Here is a 26,211-nt window from a genome sequence, read left to right as displayed (position 1 = left end):
AGCTGGTGCTTTATCTTGAACCTATAAAAAATGTATAGCTCTGTAAAGTTAACTGCAACAAAGGAAAACAACTATACATTCTTTATGCCTATATAAGAAGATATCACTCTTAATCAATTCATTTTAGATCAGCAGACTAACAAAAAGGTTGATTTTTCTTTCTGAAACACTGACACTTAGAAATTGCGTAGACATTTTGCATTATCACAGACCAGCTTTCTATTAGAAAAAAAGTAAGAAAGAAAATTCTTATCTTTCTTCTGTTTCACAGCTGTCAGTGTCAGGGCAGATGGCAAGGACAAAATGTAATTCAGTCAGAATTCATTAAGGACAATTAGGCAATCTGATAGCAATATAAAAGATTAAGATGGACATCTGAGCTAGGAGGTGTTAGAGACAGCACCTGTTTGCTTCGTTCAAAAATAATGAAGAAAGAACCATCCTTGTTAATAGCTCCTGCAATGGTGAAGTAAGTTCCCTACAGGAATTGACATCTGCGATACAACACTGGTGCTACAGCTGCAACTGAGCTGTCAGGTTGAGAAAAATCTATTGCTCTGCCTGGTAAATTTAGCTAGCGTCAATCTGATACAGGTCTTAAGCAAGGTAGCAAAAAAATGCCTGAAACCTCCTAAATTTATAATGGTACAATTTCTTTTAATGTTCTGTGATCGGAGGAAAATATTAATTTTTTTGTGGATTCAATTTTTTTGAAAGGATACTTATCATTAGACTGGTTGACATGACAGGTAATACTTACGTAAATTCTGTCCTTACTGTATCGAACTTTGATATTGTGAAGGAGAGTGGCTTCATTTAAATACATAAGGGAACCTAAAAGTAAAAGAGTCATACAGCATTAAGAGAACAGAACTATCTTTATGTACAGCCAAGCAACAAATCTTAGGATTAAGGATTTTACTTCATCTTTCTTTGACTACAGTTTAATCCTATCATTCCTATCTCTATACTTTGTTGAGGCAGATCCTCTAACTCAATCAATATACACTTTAAAAATTGTAGACCTACTCTTCATTGTACAGCCTAAGTTAAAGAAAGTTGCTGAACCAAGAATTAGACTACAGGAACCTCAACAGAGATCCTGCAAGTGTAAATTGTCCACTCCAAAGTCCCTTATAACATCCTCACACACAAACACAGTGCTTTTCCCTCCATGCTATTCTACAAGCACGGAAACCAGTGGCTATCAAAATCCATTGCACCAACTCTTTCATTCCTTCCACATCCTCTCTGATCTCTGCAACAGCATCCACAGGGCCACACCATGATGCTTTGAGTAAATGCTGGCCTCCTGGAGATTTTCAGCTCTTCAATTTTTCCAATGTATTTTATAGAGACAGCAGGGCAAACATCATTGCAACATCAAGCACCAGTGCAACCTTTCACATCTGTAGGCCTCCTCATGGAAACTGCTGGAGGGGGACAATATTACCACAACAAAACCTACCTATTTTTTTCTTTATATGTTAATAAAGAATAACTGCAAATTCCACGAGCCCATCACAAAAAGGCAATGCAAGGCAGAGAGCAGGCACTCACACAGTTTCAACACACTGGAAAGCTAGGCCTTGTTTTCAGCTATGAAACTCTGGAATGTGTTTGGCAATCCAAAATTACAGAGAGCACTACTTATAATAGCCTCAAATATGTTTTCAAATATGTCTGGTCATCTTTTTCTATTTGCCTAAAATTTAAGTGCAGAACACCATTTTGTCTTGTAACAATTGATTGGCTACCATACTTAGTATTCCTTAAAGCATTAGTGGCAAGTGAAAAGTTGTATACATTTGACTACTGTTTATAGAATAAGCAATGAGTGATAACTGCAACCCTCTACTTCACGAGGCCCATACGTGCATTATCAGGAGGCAGTGACCAATAAAGCGTAGAGAGAGAGTGTCATTTCTGAACTTGAGCCAAGTGGAACCAATGCCCCTAGGGCCTAAAGGGCCCTGGCAGAGAAAAACAAATAGCAGAACCGTAGAATTGCTCAGGTTGGAAAAGACCTTAAATTCTAGCTTATTTCTGTGGATATGCAAGACAGACTGCAAATTCACATTGCTTGTAGTCCATCTCCTCAGACACCTTGCCCAGAAAGGAAGCATGAAGCTCAGCAAGCAGCTCCTAACTTCTCCCTCAACGTTCCTTCTACTGACTCAGAAGATACTGGCGGTAGAGCAGGGAGTGGCTGTACCTCCCATTATGTATACCAAAACCAGTTCTAAGCAAAGGTCACCTCAGCAGTGGTTTGCAGCCTCCCTCTGGCTTGTGTAGCTCCACTGAATAACAGTGCTTCCTTCCTAACTAAAACATAGCTTTACTTCAGATGACTGGAGGCATTCACATTTCTCAAAGGACCTTGCAGCTTCTGGGTTGTTTAGAAGAAACCATCTTCCTCTGAAAAATCTCTTGTACATACAAATCTGCTATGTCAGAGGTTCCTAGACCACAGATTGCATGGCTGCCTTACAGACCTATTTATGCAGTCACCTCTTTGAATGAGGTTGTCCCAGGTGAAAGAGACATTAAGAAGGAAATGAACCAGAAACTTCTGCTTGCTCCAATAAAAGTTGAAATCTCCTTCTCCCTGTAGGTGTTGGTGAGGGGGGGTTGTAAATTTTGAACGTTGTTGCTTATGTTTAATTATTTTAATTCTCAATACTGAGTTAAGAAAATGCTGTATAGTAATTGCCTTTGTACATTTAAAATTCAAAACAAACAACCTTCTCCCTTGAATGCATCTTCAGATGAACCTCATGTGGTTTGCATTATATTTTAAAGGAAATAGTTATCCCAAAAAATTTGGTAATTATCCAAACAACACAGAACCCCAGATTTCAACATTCTCTTAGTCCCCACTATTCTCTTAGCAAAAGGATCCCAGTCCTCATTAAAGGCACTGTACCTGCAGATTCACCATGTAATGGGAGCTTGTCTCCAAGAGAAACAGTCACCTCATTGCAAGATGTATAAAATAAAGCTTATGTCAGCAATTTCAAAAATGCACATTCTTTAAAATAAACTCCATAAAAGCAGCAGCCACATCCAGAAACAAAGACAGCAACCAGAGAGAGAATTACTGTTATTCATATTGCTCGTTCCTAAATATAAGCAGCATATGTGCACAGTCACATATTTATTTACATAAACTTCAGAGAAGTGAAGTCAGGCACTTAATGTCAGGAAATGCCAATGTCAAATCCATACATGCTGGCTCTCCTGTGCATGCAATAAAACGGGCTTTACATGGAAGATTATGTTTTATCCTGTAATTACTAGGCTCTATGCCTGCTGGACACTTTTTAAAAATAATTCTTATCTGACATCCTGCCCTCCCCATTCCTTCCTTTTATGGCTTTTTTTTTTTTTTGTCATAAAAAAGTAGATGTTTCACATGTGGTGATAGCCCCCTAAAACTGAGTAAGCTTGAAGTTGTTGGGGAGTGGAAGAGGGGTGTTGATCACAAGAAAATGTAAATTATTTTAATCTGTACCATTTGCAATATTAACATTTGAGGAAGAGCTAGGTTTACAAAAAGGTTCTCTCTCGCAGCCAACATATTAGAGATATGGAAGGCTAAGGGTGGGGGAAAAAATAAAAATACTTCAGCAGATTACTCCTGGAAGGGATTTAATCACGAAGGATAGGTTCAAATGGTAAGTGTATTATTAACTAGTTCTTCAGGATTTTTCAAAACTATTCTAAGGAGAGACAGAAAGCATGTAGCAGTTTGTCAGGCTTCCCACGATTTATATTTAACATGCTCTTCTTAAAGATCAACAACACTCAGCACAAATCACAGAATGGCTTCGGTTAGAAGGACCTTAAAGATCATCCAATTCCAAACCCTGCACTGCGGGCACAGTTGCCAACCATTAGATCAGTTTGCCCAGGGCCACATCCAACCTGGTCTTGACTGCCTCGAGAGATGGAATAACCACAACTTATCCACAATCTTCTCTAAGAGAGAAAAAGGCTAAATTTAGGATTCATATATGCTGGAGGTAAACCTCAACTGCTGAGCAAAAGGTAGAAATGTATTGGAAGTCTGAAAACAACATCTGATGCAGAAAGGATTGCTGAGCAAAATATTTTTAAGTTTTATATTTTGTTTAGTAAACCACAGAAGAGATTTTCTTCAATAGGACTGTTTTAACTTAATTGAATAATACTTCGTTAAAATCTCAAATTGTATCTATTATCTCATTCCAATTTTCAGTTCCCTGACTAGAACACTCAGATACCAGGACATCTCAGTAGCATCACTGTGACAGATGAATACATTAAATGCATTTCTCTAACAATAATCACAGAAGACAGATACCAACTTTGAAAAGTTCCTATCCGCATTACATTCACAAAAATACCAAAAAAATGGAAGCAAAGCTGTCAGTTTGGTTCCACCTGTAAAAACACTGCATCAGCTAAGTCCAGTCAGAAGCCTCAAGTCTCCTTTTGTTGTTACTTACTACAGAGCAGTTACAACAGCTGTACTTCCTGCCATGGGATATAAATACTGTTTCACAACAGAAACTGAGGATCTTAAATCATCAAAACAAATTTGAAACTCCCACTTTTTATTTATTTTAAATGAACAACAGAAACTACTTTTTCCCACCATTTATGAAGTTACAGTTCTTTGGCCAACCAATAATCCTCATCAGAAATACTCAAAAGAATTCCATTCATCAGAACTTCAAGACAGGATAGTTTCCATGAACAGATTTGTTCACAAAAAGCAACAGTTCTATAAAAGCTGATGTTTTGTCATTCATCTTTCTTGGCACTCTTTTCTCACCCTAGATTTGGGTACTCAATTTGTTTCTATCCAACAAACCACAAAATATTTAACAAAATAAAAGGCCTGCAATATCAACACAATTTCTATTGTGCAAGTTCACTTCAAAAGTCCTTCTCCAACATCACTCCTTGACCAGATTCAGTACAGCCCATTTACATTTCCAGTAGCCACAAAGGGCCTGGATTCCTATCTCCAAATTCTGAAAAATCATTTGACATTTTCAGCTACTCTTGCTTCCACAGGAATGCTTCCTGAGGAATGAATGGGTTACGTGCAGGAAAATGCAGTAAAATACAGAGGCTGATAAAGTAACTAATTCTTAGGCTTTGCTTTAGTTAATCACAAAATACTCATTGCAGTTGATCAAGATGCTGTATGTATCCGAAGTCAGTCAAGTAATAATTGCACCTGAGAATAACACATGTAACTACGGGTTTCCTCTAAAGTGCGTGGATGAAAATTTAGAAAAAAAAATGCAATAGATTATATTTTAAATGGGCCTACTTTCAGTTTAAAGGGTTAGTAAAGTTTATACACAATAAAAAGGAAATACTGCAAGCAAACAATATTCTCACACATTTTTACTTTTTTTTTTTTCCCCAAACGCAAAATTTATTTTTAAATTTGTAACTTACAATTATCTTCCACATCTTTTTTGCTGTCCTCTTCTGCAGGAAACACTTGATTGATAGCAGCCTGGAAAGTCTGTTAGATGAAGAACATTAACATTGTCAAAATACCTTCAAAATAAGGACTTCAAACATGTCTTATCTCATGTTGCAAGTAAACATACCACCACTGAAGTTTCTAGCTTTATAGCAGCTTTGGAAATCATAGTGACCTACTAGGTGTAGACAACAGCTGCATCATTTGCATTATTGAACTACACTAGAACAATTGCTGTAATATAAATTCTTACCACAAAAATATTTGATCCTTTTTGAAAATTGCACACAGTCGCTGGCACACAAGAGACAATGCCAAAAATAAGGATGAGAAAACTAACAATACTGCAAAGGGAAGAGAATTCTTAAGAACGAACAACTCCCTCAGCTTTGCAATGAAGGAAAAAGAAGAAAAAATGAAATTATTAGTTCAGTGGAAGTAGCACTGTCATTTTCACATTTTGCTTTAAAACATTCTCACTTAAAACATAAATATTCAGTAGACAATATTCTCTATATCTCCAATTCCCATAACTCAGGATTGTAACCATTTTCTTCAGCAAATTGATATTCAAGTTGAACAAGACTTTTCTTCAGCTCCTATACTCCAAAGGTATAAAACCAGCCAGTTACCAAATGTTCATGTCCAAGTGAAAAAATTCATATTAAAAACAACTTTGCTTCTCCTTTATTCTCCAGAAATGATAATTCACATTGTTGTAAAAACAAAGGAAAAACATCCCAGAATGCACGTATTACAGCATCTGCATAAAACTGCAGGACAGTGTAAGAAGCAGGAATTCAATTATACTTGTTGTTTTAATAGTTTGCTTGAGCCACCTAGGAATGAACAAAAACCCTGTTGTACCAATTAAACACAACAGCCGCCATGCTGCTGCAGGCCTCTTCCCTGTGGAAATGCAGATAAGAGCTCTAGTTTACTCTCTACTATTTTAAAGGACAACCAACCAGATCAAAAAGCGTGATCCTAATAAACGACAAATTTGCTTGTTTAACTTTGTATCCAGCAAGACAGTACCGTGAGAAGCATCTCACATGGAAATTTAGGAAAAATCCAGCAATTAGCTCATCTTTGCTTCATTACAAAAGATACAATAATTGTGATCTTGTAACTTAGACCATCACAAACATCTGCACATTCCAGCACTCTCTGAAGAGGCACAGATTAATAACATCACTGAGCAAAAGTCATTTCTGCCAGCAGAAAAATATCTGCTCTGCAGTATCCCTTCCCTACAAAGTTATTGTGCTGTATGCAAATTATAGTCATAATAATTTATATTTTGCCATTTCCTTATTTGGATTGAAAAAAAAATGCATAAAACACTTCTGTAAGGGAAAGGAAGCTGCATCATGACTTTGGAACACTTGGATGCCTATCAGAACACCTTCCTTCAGAGCATGCTGAAGCTGTGGCGGATCTGAATGTCACCCATCTCAGCAGTTTGGTTCTAGCAGAGCAGAGAGCTCTTCCCTCCCTCTCAAAGCACTGCAGTTAGAAGATATTACCGTCATTTTTTCTGCAAGTTTGCTGAGAATAAAGGTGTTCCTCACTAGGTATAGATCTATTTGAACACAATTTCCCACATACTCAGTTCACAGAATCACAGAATTGTAGGGGTTGGAAGGGACCTCTAGAGATCATCCAGTCGAACCCCCCTGCCAAAGCAGGTTCCCTACACCAGGTTGCTCAAGTAGGAGTCCAGGTAGGGCTTGAACATCTCCAGAGAAGGAGATTCCACAATCTCTCATTCATTTCATCCATTTTGAATGAAATAGCAGAAAAGATTAAGAAAGCTTGACTGGCTTCACAAAAATCTAACTTTACTTGTTCTTGTCTGAGGATGTTTAACCACTACTAAGGACAGTTGTTTTTTTTTTTTTTTAAGGAGAAAACATGATATCCAGCTACTCTGTAACACTTCACAAATCTTTGATACTCCAACATTTGACAGATCTCAACCCAGTTATACCACATATATCTCAGAAGAAGGAAGAGCTTTCTCAATCTCAGCTTTCTGATCAAAGATAAATCTCAATTAGAAATTAACGAGAATTCATAGTGACTGCCCTCCTTCATTGTTTCACAAAATGGGAATTTTGAAATACTTGCTAGAAATTGCATCGTTAGACATGCTGCAGAGACAGCTTGTGACAAACCAGATGCCCTTCCCCAAGCCCTTCCTGTCTTATCTAATTTAGTACAATATAACATCTAAATATTTAATGAATGTCAAAACTAATAAGCAATATAAAGACAATTGTTCTCCTGCTGGATTTTTTTTTTAGTTCAGAATAGTTTAAACTATGTGAACCAAGAATTTTATTCCTGTCATGATTGCTCCAATGCTTTACGTTCAAGGTGATTACTTCTTGTGTAGATAAGTACATTATTTAAAGATGTAAAGTTCTAAATATTGCTAAATGCCATTAAAATCTGACCTATTAAACAGAAAAATAGGTAAGCTATCATACAACTATCATTTAAAAATATATACATTCATTGTTGTTCTGTATTTTGAAATAAATTGGCTTTTAGAGGAAAATGTTTCAGGCCAAAGACAATTTAAAACATAGTTTAGGACAAACTTTCTAAAAATTGAGAGGATATTATTCTTATGAAGTGGTCTCAGAAGGCAAAGCAGATGATTTGTGGGTTTTTGTGTAGGCTTTTTTTTCCTTTTTGTAATGAGGCAGCCCTTGAAATCCAATGGCAATCTTAACAATTTTTCCAGAAACTAGATGAGTGAAAAAAGATATCTTTCCGTTCAAGCAGGATCTTCTTTCTGCCATGTAATCCAATACGTGTAACCATGTCTTCCTTTATACCTTCCAGATACAGACAGGGAGACATCCCTGCTCTCAGCTGCATTTCACAGAACAACTTAAAGCAACACCATTCATATGGTGGATAAGAGTCTGCTTTATTTGCTCATGCAAGCTGCACTCACTGCTAAAATAATGCCTTTGCTTGAAAACACTGAACTTTGGACATTCTGATCCTTACTTTCAGAGCACATTTATTCATTTATACTTAACCTGGTAAAATGCCTTTCTGGTTATTCAGAGCATACTAGGATAGGGGCCCCACAAAGCCTTGCAGAACCCTTCAGAGACTTTCTCAAAAGACATCAGGTGGCTCTCGGGTGAACCCAACAGGGATGTAAGCTGGGGTCTGCAGCAATAGGTGCCTCCCCAGCAATGCCAGAAACTCATTACTACAGTTCCATGTGGGTCCTAGAAAGGCCTCTCAAGGTGCCAGCCCCTCTGAGGCATCTCTCTAATCACTTAATTCAGATTTGCTACCTCTAGGAAAATATTAAATTCCTTGTTTGGCCATTACACTCAGATCTGCCTTTGCCCTGTTACAGCACCAAGCAATACAACAGAAGCTATTTTCAACAGATCCTAAGGTCAGGATTTCTGATAAGTTTGAAAGTACATTCTGAGTACAAAATGTGTCAATGCAGCATCAGCCAAGTGTAACAACAGGCCGTCTTTCCACTGCCTCCCTCCTGGCACCCCAACATGGGACAGCAGGCAGGAGGCAGGCTCCCAGCTGGATGGAAACTCACTCATTCACAAACCACTCTCTAGATTCCCTCTTTTCTTTCCAGTTTTTTCAGCCCTGAAAGCCCACGATCTAGCTTTGGAGAGCAACTCCCATCACATAGCTCATGTACCCTCTCTTCAGATAACAAGCTCTCAACCATGTGCATTACTCTTACACAACACAGTCTTGGTTATTCAGATCCCCATCTCTCTTTAGACGCCTTGGCAGGAATAAGTAAATACTGTTGCTAGCTCTACATGAGCTGTGGTATCTAGAAATGCTATTGCTGGTTCGTAACTAAATCAGCATGTTTGCCAGCTACCTCCACCAGTCTGGGCTGGGCTTCACAACACAAAGCAGTCTGTGGCCACACATGCCCTAGGTCCTCCTTCCTGCTGCTGCTTGCTGCCATCCTGGAAATTTTCCACTTCTCGGCTGCTCAGGCGGATCCCCTCTCTGACCTAGTTTGCTGTGTTGCACAGCTCCACTGACATGGCTGAGGGTGCCACTGCAACACCACGGCTTGCTGCGCGCAGGGGAGGGAGAGAAGGCTTTAGGACAGCAGGAAAATGCTGCCTCATAGCATTTATTGCAGTTATTAATTTAATTAACCATTAATGGTATAAAAGGCAACAATCAAGAAAAGCATACATGCACGTTTCCATTTCAGTCAGTTATCCTGAGTGAGGTACCAGCTTCTCCAGAGAATACGTATGACATGTTAATGACCCAGATTAAAAAATAATAATAAGTTACACTGCCCGGGTATGTTTACATGATCAGGTTACTCATCTCCTCCCTGTAATTATCACAGGCAGTTCTGGAGCTGCTGGATCACTCCTTACTGAAGAGCACTTTTGAGCTGTCATTTTGAGTAAACAAAGCTGATAAGCGTGGGTACAAATGCTGACTGCATTTGTGCATTGGCCCCAGTGCACAAAAGCAGTGTCTTCTCCAAAAGACAAAAGCAGTCAGAAACATTTCACTATAAAATGAAATTGATGTCACTTTGGAAAGACTGAGAAGGTAATCAAGATAATGCTTTGCTCCACCACTGTGAATATAAGCGTGGTACTCAGAACTATAGGACTATAATCTCCACTGAATTTAAATGCCCAATTGTAAAATGTTTGGTCCCTTACATGAATGAACACACATTGTTCATTGTGAACCATGAAGGTAAAATGTCTGTATTTTAGAATCCATTTTAAGAAAGTAATAATAATAATAATAATAATAATAATAATAATAATAATAATAAAGAAGGAAAAAAGGAAGGAGGCAAAAGGGCACTCCCAAGGCAGCACACATATTAGAAATAAACAGAGATTCAAGACTCTCTTTATCAACAGTTTTTGTTTTCAATGTGTGAACTTTTGCTCACATCAGAACCTTTTGGGGATATAAACAGAAACAGGGCTAGGGGTCAACATCATTAAAATCAGTAACAGCCTACTTAATCGTAGCTTTGGAATATTTAATATGCTCTTATCTGAATAATTTTGCTTTTTCCCAGACCGAAGAATGCACCAAACATACAGACCTTATCTCACACACAGATATCCGATGTTGCACTTTTTACTTCTGAGGAAAGAAAAATCTACTTCCTGTAAAATATATATGTAAATCATTTAAGAAAATCCAAAAACATTCCTCTCAAAGGAAGAACTGCTGCATAACTTTTTGATCTATGACAAAGCCCTCTCTATTACTGAAGATGTGGGAAAAAAAAGTTACCAAAAAAATTGCCTTTCCATACCTGCAGTTACAAAACAGACCAAATTGTTAGAAACAGCATGCATCACATACTGAAAGACCAAATTACAACTTCTAAAACAACGTATAACCTTATTTCAGCTAGTAAAAACAGGGATGCTGGCCATCTGAATTAGGATAATTAATAGTAACAAGGCACTTCCTGTAAAAACTGACATTTAATTACAATGTACTGAATCTGAAAGATGTCATGATAAATGATGCAGCTTGAACACATTAATTAGGACTTCATTTTAGAAATTATATTTCTTTTGCCTTTAATTTAAAGTAGCAATTCCATAAGACCTTTGATTGACATTATGTTACACTTCACAGCACTCAAGGTAAGAGGATTCATCACTCAATCTTTAGCAATGTAACAGAAAATTGCTTAGTCTAAGACAGAGCTTAGCACACTCCTGCAGGATTCTCTCTATATGTACCTACCAGAAAAGTGAGAAGTTAATCTCAACAACACATTCCCAACCAGTTTCAAATTTAGAATCATCAAGTACACAGTACTGAATCAAAATAACCATGGGGATTCAGTCTCCCCATCCTTCTTAAGCACGTACACACGTTCAGATAATTGACAGAAAGCATGCACTTGTTATCAGTGGGATATTTCACTTGCCCTGCAAGATAAAGCAGAATGAAGTTCCTTAGCCAAGCACAGCAGAACAGAAAACCTTTTCCCCACTCATTCAGACTGCACGTAATGGTGGATGTTGGAAAAGATTTGGCCCACAGGTTAAGATATATATATATATATATATATACCTAAGGTTTTTCTCTGTTCTTTCACTTATCAGACACTTACCTTGCCTTTCTGATTCAAAGGTTCAATAGTTAAGTAGTCAGTACCAATGTCCACAATCATGCCCATCTGAAACCCATCAGTTGGGTGTGGAGCCCAAACGGGCTTCCCGTCCTCCATTGTGGGAACTACCCAGTATTTCCTGTAACAAAAGAAAAAAAGTTGTATACAAATCTAGGTAGATATCAGGATTTAGTACACAGGCATTAGTTTACAATATTTATTTCTGTTACCCAGCATGGAAGCAGCCAGACAACAGAATGGACAAGCCTGTCAAGACACATTCTTCCAGGCCTTTTCCATCCTGTGATACTTTACTCATAGAAGACTCACTTAAGCTTGTGTAAGAAGATGATTCAAGGACTGAAGAATTTTCTGGGTGGTCCACAGCCTACTACTAACTGCAGCTACTACTAACAAGTTATGAACAAAAAAGGAAGCTCAGCTCAGCGAAGTATGAAGTGCTGGACAGATTCAAAGCTAAGTCTATACTATAAGTGTGTAACTTTATAGATATGTATACACATAGACACAAATGTAATGAATCATACAACTAAGAGAGGCTTGTCTTTACCTGACTTGGGGTGCAAATACCTTAATTTCTGTCAAGGGCACATGTCCAGGTACGAGCTGAGCAGCAATGCAGTCCTTTCTCATTTGAGACAAATGAAAGTATACACTTCTAATACAGCTGGGCATATGGCTCTTAAATAACCTTTTTATGTATTTCTTACAAATATATTGATTTTTACTACTATTCATTTGAGATACTAACATCCAACACAGCAACACCAAAACTCTCCCTGTTAAGGAACTTTGACCTTATTTTCTATAAAAATACAGTGTGAAAATAGTTTTAGATTATGTGGAATCTACAATACACAAGCAAAATAGATATTAAGGCCAAGACATTCAAACCTCAGGCTCCTCAAGTTATGCAGCTAAATAAGTTCCCAGTTAAAAGAAGTATTTGATTGCATGCAAATCTCATTGAACTAACCAGGAAAGCTGCCAGCATTGGCACAATCTGAATGGCTAATGGTGCCATTTTAAATATGCTGAATGAGTTCTTTTTTTTGAAACCTACTTTAGAGTCCTTACCCTAATGAGAATAGGGATTCCTCACAGCTTGAAAGGCTCACTCCTCCTGGCTTTCTCTAATTTCTCTTCCAAAACTGATTCACTTACCAAAGTGACATGCTTTAAGGGATCCCAAAACTTGTAAAAACATTTGCCACATCACTAAGGTGGAACTTGCTCCTCCCAGCAAGAATCAAATGAGCCCACAAGCCAGAAAGAGAACACTGGCAGCAAAGTCATATGCTAGGAAACAAGTCCCATGTACGTCTTTTCCTCACATCTGAACGAAAAAGGAGCTTCAAAACATCTCACAGGGGGTGCAGATCCCCTGATCACAAGCAGTGGCAAGGAGAAAGGTCATTATCCCCCCAAGGAAGTTTTACAACCACAAGCCAGAAAGGACATTCTCATCTCACTGAGAATGTGTCAGGACATGCTTCACATGACCTGCTTTTTGCTGCCTCCAAGGAATTTAAAAAGTTCTGAAGAGGCAGCAAAGCCTTGCTGAGATTGCTTTGGGAATGCTGCTGGTCTTAACATCTTCATTGTCAATGCATAAGGCAACCTGTCATTACCTTCAAGGTTAAATAACAGAAGATTTAAAGTAATTCTAAAGCAAAGACTTTGGAATGCAAAGTCTTTTTTTTTTTTTTTTTTAAATCAAGTAACGTTCATAAGAGACTTTGAAAAAAATGGTTGTAGCATACTTCATTTAAAGTAAATATCTCTTTTATGTTTAAATATACTCAACTAATCAGTTAATTTTTCCCCCTAGCATGCAGTTCTGGATGTGTAAAGGTAATGAGGATTTTAACACATGAAAGTTTATAGCATATTCCAATCGCACAGCTCATGCTATTTAAAATAATTTATGTAACACAGGAAGCCTTACAGTTTATTTTCCCCTGTGGTTGGAGCACTTTAACTTCTCTTAACTGCTTACAAAGTTTAAGTGCTAAAACACTGAGCATCGCATTCGCCTCTATTACTTCCAGCCTCTTGCCACATGCCATGAACTCTGCATACCAGGACCATCGTTAGCATGTTGCCAGCAACATGGGATACATCCTGTAAAACAACATCTGCAAGCACTCACAGTTGGCTGCTGGCCATATTCTCTTTACTGTAGGATACTGTAAATCAGACCCAAGCTACATCACTGCTCTGTGGGTTATTTCTTCCAGCCAGATCTGACCTCTGATCACTGCCACAATGGGTGCAGCTGCTAAACATCTGAGTTTATTTCTGGATATAACCAGGCCTTCATTTCTTCACAAGCCTATCATCTTCTTTTAAAATCCTACTTCAACTGGCACTTCAGCCATAGGTCACACACCACTAAAAACAAGGCTCTCCTCTGCATTCAGTGTATGGCCAACTCTCCAGACATAACAACCTTGCAAAAGGAAAAAACTCAACAGTACTGCCAAAATTTCTGCTTCAACATGAATCCAGTCCTTCTAGTTGGCATCTGGAGGCTTCTGCTTTGTTCACCTACAGAGACTTCTGCATTCTTCCACAGTCTGAAGTCTGTTTCATGTTTTATTAACAAATTATGACATGGTAATGTTCATGAGCTAAAAAATCCTCTTGAAGGACAGAGCAACGAGTGAATTCAGCCACCAGAATGCAAAATGCACATTTGAGAAAAACTAATTGAGGTTTTGCAAGCATGTAAGAATCCACTGATTGCATCAAAATTAAATGTAGTAGTTATTCATGAGATAGCTAATTAGTTTTAAGAAATACAGTCTTCTGCCTGAGAAGCATCACAAAACCAGTGACTGTAACATTCTGCACTCAGCACTGCTGAGTATCTCTATTAGCTGGGACTCTGATAGGTTTCTGGCAGCACAACAAGATCAGCTGCTGAAACCTATCAGGCTGTACCTGCTCTACTATCTACCTTCCCATCTGATGCAGATGCCCCTGCCCTTGGGACTGATGCATGAAGTCTGTTCTGGAACCAGCTCTTGCACAGCCAGTTTTTAGCTCAGCATTCTGAGATAAGCTGAAACACAGAAGTACAAGTTCAACTACCTGAGACAAGTTTTTTAGGAAAAGGCAACAGCATTCTATTGAAAGAAAAATGAAAATGAAAGAAAATGCTTTATTGATTAAAACACACAGATCAGAGAATGCAAACTAATAGCAGCATTTCTGCTAATCACAGCAGGTTGAACACCTTAGAAATGCAGACCCAGTTCTTACATGTCACTGCCTAGTGCTTGCAGTTTCTCACAAGCAAGTGCCTTCACTTAATTTTCTCTGACACACTTTTGTAGCTGTACTTGCATTGAATTTACCATTCACATAAGAAATACCTGCTCTGCTGTTGTCTTTATTACTCAAAACATTTTTTAAAAGAAAGCCAATACCTTAAAGCAGAATAGAAATATAGTTTTATTTTCTCTGTAGTAAATGGGACAATTCACAGAAAAATCCTGGATCTCAGCAAAGAAAGCACAAAATTCTCTGCATCACTGGAGCATTCACAGATCTCTTCCCACTATCTTATCAGAAATAATTATAAAGTAGTTCTGAAATCAGAAGGTGAAATAGCAAGTGAACCCAGTCCTGGAAGAACAAATGCTATGGAGTAGAAGAGGTGGTGTGGTACAGCCTACAGACCTGTACAGTCTGTACTACACCATCTCACTCTCCTGTTTCTGAATTTCTGCTCTAGTCAGGTTAGCACAGCTCCATTCCTTGCTTTGCTTCCTTCCTGTCCACCTTGAGAAACACCGGTCTTTGTACAAGAGGGTCCTGAGTAAGAACCAGAGCTTTGCAAAAACACATCCATTTCATCTGCAAATATTTAAATGGCTGCTGCACAAAGAAAAGTTCTTAAGAGCAGCCAGATTTACAAACTAATAAGAAATTTCCTTCACAGGAACACAAATATTTTTCATGTTTACCACTATTCAGAAAATACAGTATTACTTGCACTGTGCTGCATACAAGAAAAAATTCACATTTAAAAAAAAAAAAAGTATTTGTACAATGTTTTTTCAAATGTGCCACATCTAATCAATTTCCATTTTTGTATCTACATGCAACTTTCACAGAGCTAAAATGCAAGCCATTAAATCAAGATGAAATAATTAAGAACTATCATAAAAAGCTATCATAGAAAGCATATCTAGTATATGCTTTAACTGAACTGATTTCAAAGGTCTAAATGCTGTTTAGCCATTATGTACTAAGTGACAAGAACCTCTGCACAATTAAGAAAAAAAAAAAAAAAAGAATAAAGACCTATACAGCACAAGAAAATCAACCAAATAACATCTCAATTTTACAAAGCCTACCTAAAGGTGTGGGGATAAGAAGCCCAGTGGAAAACCTCTTATTCTGAAGAAAGAATTGGCTTACTGGAGAAAGCTTCGTTGCAGGTTCTGCCAACTGGGTTTGCTGGCTTTTTTGGAAATGCACTCCTCACCAGACAATGTCAGCACCAAAGAGCTTTGTGGCAATCAATATACAAAAGGAAGAATGAATTCTGTATGACATTAAGTTTATAAAACTCCAAGCTTGTGGTCTTTTGACTATGATACTGAGAAACTAAGATTGATTCACATGAGGATAAACATTTGCTGATTTCCTCTGTGATTCTTGTATTTCTGTCAGCTTTTCAAGCTACCCATCTGTTAAGAATACTGCTCCTACTTCAGTTTTTACTAACAACATACATTGGCTTCTATCCCAAATCTCATTAATTAAAATAAACCAAAGTGGAACTGCCTGATAGATTTAAAAAAAAAAAAAAAAAAAAGTACATAGAATCTACAGGAGTATTCAGTCAATTCAGTGAGTAGTCAACTCACAGCAAGTAATAGCAACAAATAGAAGTAACAAAACCCAAAACATAATGTCAAATTTAAGTAACACTAAAAACGCAGTCAAAAATAAAGCTGAAGTCAAAATTAAAGGAAGAACTCTGGACACCACTTCTGAAGCCTTCCTAAATGGTGGGGAGAAACAGTGAAACTGAACTAGAAACCAAGGCAGCAAAACAAGCTGAAGATGGGCAGCTCAAACCGCACTCCTGAAGGCTGCAAAAATCAGCCTGGGTTAAACAAGGAGAAGGGCACAGAGCGGCAGTGGGGAGACATTGGGAAGTTCAAGACAGGTTTCATCATTCAGATGAAGATCTCAAAGTAAAATCAAGCCATATCACAACAAAGTAGAAGGACCATGAGAGCAGAGAGGCACACACTTGCAGGACTACCAGTAGCAGCTAGTGAATCTAAGCATGAACTCAGCAGTTTGTGTTGCTGTGGCTGAGGCACAATGCTGCTGGACTGCTAGGCCTGAACTCACCAGTACACCCAGCCAGTATCCAAGGCAGGGAACATCAACCTCTCCCACCAGCACTGGAACAGTTTATGCCCTCCCACAAAACCTCTTTCCAAGAGTACATGCAAGAAAGAAATTATTATTTTTTCAAGAAAGAGGTTCTCTCTTGGCTGAGGAAGTTTAGATTCCCTTCCAGTTGGGTCACTTCCCAACCTCCCGCACCCAGCAATCCCCATCTCCCCAGTGGTTCAGTGACTACCCGCACTCCTTACCCATTACGCTCTGATGCTAGGCTATAGCTCATTTTCAGGTGACCCAGTGCAAGAACTCACTTGTTCAGTCTCCTTTGAGAACACATGCCCATCAGTTTTTACCTCAGCTTTTACCAAGCTGATCCAGAAAGAGGCTGAGCTAGATTGAATCCCAGTAATTCACATGAAGATAAGCCCAACAAATTCAATTCACAAGGAAGTCATAGGCATATTTCCAGACACAGATTTACAAACAAACAAACAAACAAACAACAACAAACAACAACTTTTGATTGCTTTTGAATTTTTGGTAATTTGCCAATTGTTTTTATGTTTTTGGTTGTTTGGTTTGTTTGGGTTTTTTTTTCAGAAAAATACTTGAAGTAGATACACTACAACAACCAGGGATACTACTGTATGTTTCATCCTTCTAGATGAGTCATCCTCAGACCTTGAACTTCAATTAACTCTACAATTTCAACAGAGAAAGTCAAGGCTGAAATGTAACCTTAGTCCATGTAGTACTAATAGCAATGTTGTTCTCCTTGGCTGCACTGGAGAACAATTTAGAAACCCCTCCAGGGCTGTGGGGAGTGGGTGACCTGTCACACACCAGCACACAGCTCTCACTCTTCACTGCACCCACTTGTCTTGTCAAGCTTTGAACTCCAGGTCTCCAAGCCTCTCTCTGCAGTGGAATAATGCAAAACACAATAAATAAGTAAATTGGAAGAAAAGAAAAACGGCAACCCAAACTGTTTTATCAGTCTGATAAATGCTTATACATATGCTTATGTATGTAAATAACAACCAAACAAGACATCTAATTGCATTATAATGTGGGTTGTTTTTTACTTTTTATCTTTTTAAGTCCAGCAGTAGGAGAACATTACCACTACCTTCAGGTATATACCAGAGTGAAAAATGGAAACACAGGGACAGTTTTAACCTTCTTTTTCATTTCTCCATATCAGCTTGTACATCCTATGAAAAGCATGGGCGTAACTTATAGGTGCTGTAGAGAGACAATCTCAGAGATGTCACTGATAAAATATTTGGGAATATGAGACTAAAGGCATTCTCTTAATATAAATGAGCGTAAAAGCAATCTAAGACAGTCTTACCAAGGCCAAAGCTACCCAGAGAAAGTAAAACAGAACAAAACAGAACATTCTGTCAGTAAGTCCATCAGGTCTGGGGAGCATATCAGTATAACGGGCCATTTACAATGAGGCAAGAACATGAAACAGTAATTTCAATGAAAGACAGTTTACTATTTATCTAGCTCAATTTTAAAAAAAATATATAAGGAATGTATGCTTGAAGAATAAAATCCATCTGAAATAACTTTTAATTCTTGTACTGATCTAGAAGAGCTAGAAAAGCTTTTCAAAGAAGCCACAGTGCAATAAGGACTTAGGCATCCGAGCAGCAACAGATCACACAAAATCTGTTGTTGGTACCAACAGGAATTTGGCAGCACTAAGAACTGCAGACCAGAACAATTTCCACATTCTGACCACATCCTGACCATAGCTGAACTTTGATTTTTGGCAATATATTCATTTTCTTCAAGGGCTTCCCTAAACCTTGACAGAGTGCCGTGCAGATTATGGTCCCCAAACCACAGCTAATCTTGGATCAGGTTTTGCCACAGTGCAAGACAAATGTACTCCTCCTAGCCAGACCATTTATCTTACTGTGGGCTCAGAGTCTCTGGGCCTTGCAGCAGATGGCCAATGCAGCTCCACTGTTCGCTGCTTTTACAGAGAGCAAACACTAAGAAATCTAGCTCTTATTCAGAAAATGGTTAGACAGGCTGATGTAGAAGTCCAAGAGTATTGTATTGATTTTAAAATCTCAAATCAGAACACTACTTCCAATCACTTAACAGCAACACCACAAAAAAAAAATGCCTCCCTGCTCAGAAGATTCTGTTCAAGTCAACACTGATCAAAAACTACCAAGCAGCATTATCACAGAAATCGAGATCAGTTTTCTGTTTCAGTGTTACAAAATTCATAAAAGGGACTAGGTTTGGTCAAACTCATTTTTTAGAAGGAACCTGTGGTAGCAATAAGGCTATGGCTGCAGGCACTAGTACAAGCACTGCCTCTTCAGAGTCAGAAGAGTTATCCCTAAGGCTGGGTACTGTACTGTAGCAACCAAAGGCACACATGATCACAGCACATCTGATGTTAAAGTAATCTGAAAATAACGCATGCAGAATCATGACTAGCAGGGTCAGCCCTTGAGCGTAATTACAGATTCCCTTACAGAAGCTTATGCAGAAGGCAAACCACTGTGGTCACATGCTCTGAACACCCTATTTGTTTTGGCAGAAAAGCCAAAAGTAGAGTCAAGGAAAGCTTTCTGTCAGGTTGTAAATGCAGCCACAAAATGTGATTCAGGTGTTTTTAAATTCAAAACTTCCCAAGCAATTACAGCAAAAAAAAAATTTCAAGAATAGTCACTGTAATGCCACCAATGCCACTTCCCAATCTGAGTTTGTAGCTCCAAGATTAGATATAGCATTGATCTATGACACCCGTGCTCTTTGAAAAAGATTTTTTTTTGTAATCTGAAATGCGGTCTAACCCTGAAAGACTGGGAAACTCCTCTAAGAAATGAGACATAAAGTCACCACGTCCTGTCCCCACATAGTCTTCATTCAGACTAACTGGAGTGGTGTCAATTCATATGCCTAAAACACATCCATCCCGTGATAGCTTGATGGCTAGATACATTGAAGAAGGACAGCAAATCTAAATTCCGAATGAAACTGAGCATCTGCTAAATAAAAGCTGCTGTAATATTCATGACCACTTTTCCTTTTCTTCCTTCAGTTACATGAGTAGGCATAGTCTTCATTTTGCTTCCCTTCCTTTAAGGAATACTGATGGGCTAGCATCCATCCTACATGCATTTTGAGGTGTTAACTAACTTTACTCTCTACCAAATAGCTTTACCAGATCCGTCTGGTCTCCTACGGAAAATGTGAACAAAGAGCTGGGGAATATCAGGTGACCTGCTAAGGAGCATCCTCCGCTTTATTTTCACCCCAAAGGAAACCAATTGATGTGCCTGGAGCCAGAATGCAGTGAACGCAGGCAAGCAAGAGGCTCAACTTGTGAGCAAGCGCCTGAGATAACTAGCGCACACATCTCTAATCAGCCTTCACCCAGATGCTAATAGTTCCTGGTAAGGGAAAGGAGAGAAATTGTAGACCGTTGCTCTACAATAATCAGGGCAGGGTTAGGGCTTCTTTTTTCTTTTGCCTTTCATTTATTTGCATTTTATCTTCAACTCGATAGTAATTCTAATCTAATCTTTATGTCTGAATACAGTGCATTAGTGTTCATACAACACATAGCTACCAATCACATCACATTACTTCATCAGCAAGAAAGGGAAGATAGCTTGCACTTACAAAGGAAAAAAAATATTCAAGAAGCCAAGTCATTCTTCTTTTCCCCCTCCCTAAGGAAGCACTATTCCTTCTGCAATACATTTTGCCTTAGACTCACAAAGTTCAGGACTTCACATGCACGTTTATGTTAAAAAATTGAGCTCAAGCATCAGCCACAGTGAGACTCCCCTACAGATCTTATACAGAGACCGTGATCTTGCCCTGTAAAAACAACACATGATTAAAATTACCTTCAGTTCTCTCTCAGTTGCCACAAGAGGATCCAGCTGGGCTTTAGGCCATGAGCAGCCACCAGGCAGCTCTCACAAGCCCAGCTCATCAGCACTGTGCTGCCCTGATCCCGCAGCCCCAGCTGCAGGGGGAAACCATGTGCTGGGACAGAGTCCTGTAGCCCAAAAAGGTGTCAAAATACTTGGACAACAGGCCTCAAGGTAAAATGGCCTACCTGCTCCTGCTCACTCCCCACAGACAATGACATGAACTGGAAACCTGGCAGCAGCAGGATCTGAAGTGCAGGGAAGCTCTGTTCCTTCATGTCCAGACATAACATTGTTCAGTTTTTCTGAACAAAGCTGCTGCTTATTCAACCCGCACAGAGCTTTAATCCTCATCTTTTGTCTAACACCGGGCCACAGATTCCTCTGCTTGTGGAATGGATGAGACATAAAATGGGGCCCGACACGCCAAAGCACAGCCAGTGCAGTCGTGCAGTTTGATTCAAGTGTCAAAATTTCCAATCATGTCCTTCAGCCACATCAACTTACATAAGCTTTTCTTTCAGGTATGGGCAACACATAATAAAATGTAAATCCAAATTGTTTCCAAAACACATTAGAAGACATAATTTTAAAAACATTATTAAAAATAACTATCCTTGAAAACCATGTACGAGACTTACCATGGAAACTTTCAATTTCCACATACAAGATCATACAAGCAAAATGTTACTCTTCTCCATAACCTATAGACGCCTACACAAAAGTATATTCTAAACGCTCCCCAAAAAACACTCTTCTCCTCCCCTTGGGAAGATTCAGCCTCCTTACTCACTACGTAATGCTTGCTCCCCATTAACTGGGAAAATACAAAGACGTAACAATTTGTGACTTAGGAAAGAGCATCAAAGAACAGGTGGGGTAATTTGAAAGCTCACTGCCCCAGGGACAAAAGTCACTTTTCCCAATTCTCTATCCCTTCCTCCCCACCTGGCCAGCACCAACCCCAGAGCTCCTGCAACACTAACCAGTGTATCCAGTGCACCAGGACTGCATTAAAAAAAAACAATCTCCAAAGGGGATGGCTTCATGCATTTTAATAATTCCTCCCAGATCAAAATGAGGATGAATGAACTTCCATTGCCAGCACAAAGTAGCAAATATAACACCAAGAAAGCAAAAATCAGAGCAGAAACTCCTCCAGGCAACAACCTTTTACACTGGATCTCCAGTCTCCAGTCTTGAAAATCCACCACATGTGAAAGGTGTGAAGGACACAGGTGTAGAGAATGAATACAGACCAAGTATCACCTTTTCAAGACAGAAAACTAAGTCCTCTCGTACTTCAAGGTTCAAGCAGACTTCATCATTTTTAACATTCTGTACTTCCTTAGTCATGACAACTTCCTTCACTAAAACCAAAATATTTAATGCAGAAACACAAAGAAAATGTGACATACATAACATAGAGTATTTTTGTAATGACTCAAGTTAAAAACTCAAACCTCCCTAAACCTAATGGTTTGTCCACTGCTTTGAAGATTTTGTTCAACATTTCACAAAAGGCGTTGCATTTTCTACCTCCCCCAGCTGATGATATCTGCAGCATGTTGCAAAATTCAGCAAATATGTGCAAGCACGGCCTGAATTACCTGGGCCTCACCTTGACTTCAGATGTTCACAGCTGATCCAGAGAGTTATGAATTTTAGTTCCAGAGGATAAAGGCACGTTTTTAAATATTTCAAAGAGAAAAACATGCAACAATTTTTTCCTTCTTTCTGTGCTTTTGCAGCACGAACATAATAGAAACTCCACTTGTGAAGCTTTCTCAACTGATTATTGGCACTTTTCTGAACTATCTGAGGTCAAGGATAGTTGAAACTGTATTCTCCAAATACAAAAGTAGGGTACTTAATGCGGATCACAGAAAGATTTGATCAATGTGACCTCTGGGATTTAAATAACACACTTCTAGACCAGTTGTTTTTAACTGCTGGTTCAAAAGTCCCCAAAAGTGAGATCAAGAGAAGTAGCATTCCAAAGAACATACAGATGTGAAGTTTCTGATGGAATCCAGACACCCAATAGAAACATCAGGTACGTCACATCATATCAACATCAACATCAACATCAGGTATATTTCATAATGTATGAAAACCAGGAGGACTAAGTTGTTGTTATAGAGTGAAGAGAAAAACTTAGCAGCTGACTTCACATGTTCAAATAATGACCACACGTACAAAATGGAGTTGAGAAAACTGAAAGGCAATCATATGGAACTGCCTATACTTGTGAGAAGGACCAGGTGTAGGTGGAGCACTAATGCACCAAGCAGCCATTCCCACTTAGCGCTTTCATTTCATTAACATTCTTGAAGAAATTTCTAATTTTCTCATCACCGCTCCCAAGAAACAGGCACAACTTCATTTAATTCAACTTGCTCCACATCATTTGGATTCACATAGGTGTCACAAGAGGAAAAAACAGACATAATTAGATCAATTCAGATCAGTTGCTATAAAATCCATGGGTTTTGTCATTTGGCACATTTAAACCTATTATCCAGTTAATCAATTAGAGAAGAGGATAACGTGAAATAATTCTTAAGCACACTTCAATGAAACTTAAATCTTCTTATACTTTTTTGTTTAATTCACACACCTTCTGTGATCAAGAAGAGCACCTTTAAAGCCTTCCTCCAAGCCTAGCCCCATCTATTAACTGATGAGTTTCAAAATCCTTCCCGTTTAAAACTTTATTTTTATTAATTTCTAAGTTTTAAGGCACATCCCCTTGATTCTTCCAAGGCCAAGGCAAAGGCAGTGTATTTTCTTCCTGCACATTTTCATGACTTTCTTATACTTCTCCAATTCCAGTAAAATAGAAATTCCGTGAAGTTTTAAACAAATTTGTTGCCTGACAAAATAGGATAAAGATCACATAATCACATATTAAATATACACACTACATGGAAAGCAGAAAAATCTGTAATCACTGGAAATATAATCACTGGAAACCACACACAGACCAGAAATAGACAATATTTTAAATACAATGGCAATGAATCATTTGGAAAATTCTTTTCTAGAATTACTTCCAACACAGATCCTGAAGTAGAACTGGTTCTTTCCTTCTTCCTAGGTCAACATGTTTCAGCCAGTGACTCACAAGACTTCACACCCAGTCTGCAAAGCAGCTGCCTTTTTTATTTTAAACATAAATGCGGCCAAATGATATGTGTTATGTCCTTTTAACAGTATCACTCGAGAGAATTTCAGTCTCAACATTTGCAGATATTGCAAGTACTCAGAAACACTAACAGTGGCAATCAAAACATGAAGTAGACTGTCAGAAATGTCACCCATAACCTTCTGGTGACAGAAGCATTCAATCAATGCATTTGTAATTACAAGCCAGACCCTCACTGCTGACTGCCCACAGTTCAACATGAAACAGTTACTGATGTTTTTTTCCCTGCTGAAGAATAAGAAACACAGTTCTAAAGCACACAGACATAGAAGTGGCTGTACAGTAACTGAAAACCATATGATCTTTTGGAACTTATTTCAGTGAACTCACAAAAAAACAACCTGACCACTTCCTTGCTTTCTGCAGCATCCTCTTCAGCTTTATGGACTTTTCAGTTCAGGAAAGACGTGGAGCTCAAGGATTGGGTCCAGAGGAGAACCACTGAGATGATCAGAGGGCTGAAGCACCTCTCCTATGAAGAAGGTTGAAGAACTGGGCTTGTTTAGCTTGGAGAAAAAAAGACTCCAGGGAGACCTCACTGTGGCCTTCCAGTACTTGAAGGGAGAATATAAACAGAAGGGGAATGGCTATTTACAAGAGTGGATAGCAATAGGACAAGGGGAATTGTTTTAAACTGAGACAGGGAAGGTTCAAGCTAGATATTAGCAGGAAGTTTTTCAACCAGAGGGTGGTGATGCACTGGAACAGGTTGCCCAAGGAGGTTGTGGATGCCTCATCCCTGGAGGCATTCAAGGCCAGGCTGGATGTGGCTCTGGGCAGCCTGATCTGGTGGTTGGTGACCTTGCACACAGCAGGGGGGCTGAAACTAGGTGATTGTTGTGGTTCTTTTCAACCCAGGCCATTCTGTGATTCTGCAATTCTATAACTTCTGTCTTACAACATTCCAACTGAAGTTCACTGATGTACACTATCTGGGACTCCGATGTGGTGGTCTTAAGTCAATAAAACTTCTTTGTATATTCATGCAAAATTCAAATTCCTCAGGAGCTTAAATTGGAGCCACCAGGAAATTCTACAGAGAAGGCAAACACGATTGATTCAAACTCTTTCTTGAGAACAGAAGTATTTCAAATCTCCTTTCACAATGGATATTTCTTCACACTATTATAGGATCTAAGCATGCTTGTGTAGAGGAGGGGAAGCACCAAGCCCCTCATAGATTTCCTGAAATCACTGGAGCTGTTTCCTCTTTGGAGGAAAAGTTTTCATCCAAGTAGAGCTTTTGTTTTTGAGTTTTTCAAGGGAACCGGTAAACTAAAGCTTTTACATACAGCTTCTTACAGCACCATGTATTTAGAAGTCTTCTAAGATCATCTTAGAAAATACTGAAAACATAACGTGAAAGAAAAAAATCACATACAGAATAGAAACGTAGTACCACAAAGAACTCTGACAGTTAAATGAAGTCAGACACTTCCTGAGGAACTCAAAAAGCTCAAATCCATTGTTTTGAGATAGACAATACAGAGAAAAAACAATGTTCAGGCAGATTCCAGAGACCACTGCAAAAAGCTTAGAGCATCTTGAGGCAAGATCTCAAGAATAATCGAGTTCAAAAAAAGTGAAGGTAACAGGACAAATCAGACCAATCAACGAAACCCAAAACTCACTGAATTAAAAAAAACCAAACCAACCAGGTAACAACAAACACAACAGCCACACATCCCATAGACCCATTTTGGAAAGTGTATCATCAAATAACAAATGAATCAGCATCCCCATCACACCATGTTACTGGAGACTCCACCTCTCTTAACGAAGACTCATGTTCCACCCTTCACAATAGCATACCTGTATTCAATTACAAGGACATGCATGCTTCCTTTTGCTGACTGAAGGACAGACCCAAGGTCTGAAGAATTATCTTATCGTTTCTACTAAAAAATAGAGAATTTTTAAAGGACACACTAGATTGTAATTTGAAATACTATATTTAAGCCTGGAGCGTATTTTTCCCAAAATAGCCTACAAAGAATAAAAGCAGCTGATATCTCTTTCTTATTAGACAGAAATGAAATTAATAATATTAATC

General features: G+C 38.6%; 1 protein-coding gene across 8 annotated transcripts in view; it reads right to left on the bottom strand.

Annotated features, from left to right (window-relative positions):
- The window catches only part of MYO6 (myosin VI), a 100,005-nt gene that overhangs the window by 61,759 nt on the left and 12,035 nt on the right, over positions 1-26,211 (bottom strand). For all 8 annotated transcript variants that reach the window (XR_008210455.1, XR_008210456.1, XR_008210457.1 and 5 more), the window contains exons 2-4: positions 11,637-11,775; positions 5,458-5,527; positions 761-834 (exon numbers count right to left, since the gene is read on the bottom strand). Coding sequence is in view for 5 of the 8 variants with exons in the window: in XM_052699991.1 (XP_052555951.1) it covers positions 761-834; positions 5,458-5,527; positions 11,637-11,753 (261 nt within the window). In the remaining 3 variants the exon portion in view is untranslated. The remainder of the gene's footprint in view (positions 1-760; positions 835-5,457; positions 5,528-11,636; positions 11,776-26,211) is intronic.

This window comes from Tympanuchus pallidicinctus, unplaced genomic scaffold (assembly GCF_026119805.1).
Source record: "Tympanuchus pallidicinctus isolate F22 unplaced genomic scaffold, pur_lepc_1.0 scaffold1, whole genome shotgun sequence".
Classification (NCBI taxonomy): Eukaryota; Metazoa; Chordata; class Aves; order Galliformes; family Phasianidae; genus Tympanuchus; species Tympanuchus pallidicinctus.
This window is presented reverse-complemented; position numbering and strand designations above follow the sequence as displayed.